The sequence below is a fragment of the Salvelinus sp. IW2-2015 genome, unplaced genomic scaffold (genome assembly GCF_002910315.2).
Source record: "Salvelinus sp. IW2-2015 unplaced genomic scaffold, ASM291031v2 Un_scaffold12340, whole genome shotgun sequence".
In the NCBI taxonomy this organism is placed as follows: domain Eukaryota; kingdom Metazoa; phylum Chordata; class Actinopteri; order Salmoniformes; family Salmonidae; genus Salvelinus; species Salvelinus sp. IW2-2015.
The window spans coordinates 1-2318 of record NW_019953596.1 but is presented as its reverse complement, the minus strand read 5'-3'; the positions used below and the strand labels follow the sequence as shown (position 1 = coordinate 2318).

Genomic DNA, 2318 nt, shown 5'->3' with positions numbered 1-2318 from the left:
AGTAGCTAGCTAAGTTAACGTCGTTCTCCTAGATAGCTATGCTTCCAAACGTCCCTCAAATTGTGCCATATGGCTAGCGAGCAAGCTTTATACCTAGCTACGTTCGTTAGCTAAACTCTCTTGGTTGACTGACAGTGCGAGATTATATTCTAAAAAAAATATATCAGGAGCCAAGGGATGATTTCATGTTAGGGCCATTGATCATATCTGAGTTTGTACTGATGGTGGTGTTGTGGAGCATTTATTGTATATCTGATGCTGTCCAGTCAAAACATGGGTAACTAGCTACCTTATGCCTAATGTTTAATAGATTGTCAATGACTATGTAGGTACTTTTCATTTGCAGATCACAGGTCCAGATGGGAAGCAGATTTACAAAGGAGACCGAGAATCCAGTGGGAAGTACTCGGTGGCTGCCCATATGGATGGCACATACAAGTTTTGCTTCAGCAATAAGATGTCCACCATGACACCCAAGATCGTCATGTTCACCATTGACATTGGAGAGGCCCCCAAGGGAGACGGCATGGAGACAGAAGGTAAACTGGGGTGAAGAGGCAGCAATGGGCACCAGGGCTCAACGCTGACCTTTTTTACAAGGAGCAAGTGTGCACCTAATAAAAATATTTCAGGTAATAAAGCAAGAATCTTTAATTTTTCTAGGCACACTGGTGCTCCTAAATTAAAATTCCAGATTGCACAGCAAAATATTTAGGCACACATTCAAGTAAAATGGTTGCACTGTAGAGCTCTGGTCACACTGACTGATGTTGGGAATATTATCTCACCATATGTTTGTAGGTTCTCTGGAAGAGAACCTACATATTCATTATTTTCTCATTCTGCTCTCCACCCTCCATCAGGTGGTGGAGACACCTGGGATGGTAGGTTAACACTATTGCATGAGGTCAGAGATGGTCGTTCTTCAATGCCCTTGGAGAAAATGGACTCTTCTCTGTAGTGTTGCTTACCCCAAGTACTGAATTACAAAATTAACAGAGTGAATTTAAATAGTACCATTTTCATAGTTAGTCTTATTAATTGCCTGGGTTGTGCTGTTTTCTTTTGCTTTATGGACACTCACTTGCTGCCTGGCAATGACTTGAGGTGGGTGAATGGATTTAGGAATTTATACCCCCCTCAGCTTCTGCCATATGGGCATTCATGAAACAAATTGGGTCAATTACTTTTGCCCTCAGTTTTTCAAAAGTGTTGGTTGGTCAGTTTCAATAATACATCTTGCATCAAATCAGTACACTTGTGTCCAGTCAATGCAGCAGTTTGCACAGCACTACCAGCTCAAATGGTGCCTTTAGTTTTATGTTAATCCAAGTTTGCTGTGTTACAGCAGATGTTATTTAATGTTAGATGCACTAAAGACACATTGAAGTCATTCACGCTATCTGACAACGTATTTGTAAGGTTAGTGTAAATATTTGTTAAAAGTTTTGCACAATGGGTATACCCAAGCTTTGGTAGAGATATGGAGACCAGTTTACTGGTTGTTTGATGTATGAACATTTCATTACATCACTTTGAACAGCATCTACAATAAACCTAACCTTTTTTATTTATTTTACCTTTATTTAACTAGGCAGTTCAGAACAAATTCTTACTTTCAATGACGGCCTAGGAACAGTGGGTTAACTGCCTTGTTCAGGGGCAAAATGACAGATTTGTACCTTGTCACCTCGGATTTGAACTTCCAACCTTTCGATTGCTAGTCCAACACTCTAACCACTAGGCTACCCTGCCACCCCAATCACTGTGATGTAAGTTGTACCTGATTTACTTGATGTGCCTGTACTTGTTGGTTTCTTTAACTCTGCAAAATGTTGTATACTGTACTACTTGTTAATTTTCCATTCTTGTTCACAGCCCACCAGAACAAGCTGGAAGAGATGATTAATGAGCTAGCAGTTGCCATGACAGCAGTAAAACACGAGCAGGAATACATGGAGGTCCGAGAGAGGATACACAGAGCAAGTAAGACCACTTCTGTGCTGCTACTTCAATAACAGCCATGTATAATGTGCTATTTCCATAGAAAATGAATAACATACGGACCTAACCTCTTATCTCAAACTGCATAGCATTTGTCAAGAACACCCAATTTTGACAGCTTAGTGAAAATACTTCAGTGGCAGTAGTGGTTTAATGTACTATTCTGTGTTTTCCTCCCCTCCAGTTAATGACAACACAAACAGCCGAGTGGTGCTTTGGTCCTTCTTTGAAGCTCTTGTGCTGGTAGCCATGACCCTTGGACAGATCTACTACCTGAAGAGATTTTTCGAAGTGCGGAGAGTTGTGTAAAACAG

At 40.7% G+C, this 2318-nt stretch overlaps 1 protein-coding gene across 1 annotated transcript; it reads left to right on the top strand.

The window, feature by feature from the left end:
- Nucleotides 1–310: 310 nt before the first annotated feature.
- Nucleotides 311–2313, top strand: LOC112080161 (transmembrane emp24 domain-containing protein 2; the record flags this gene model as incomplete). Its single annotated transcript, XM_024145925.2, has 4 exons — nucleotides 311–539; nucleotides 864–884; nucleotides 1879–1986; nucleotides 2189–2313. Coding segments are annotated over 4 exons (483 nt in total), but the record flags the coding sequence as incomplete, so codon positions are not given.
- Nucleotides 2314–2318: the final 5 nt, after the last annotated feature.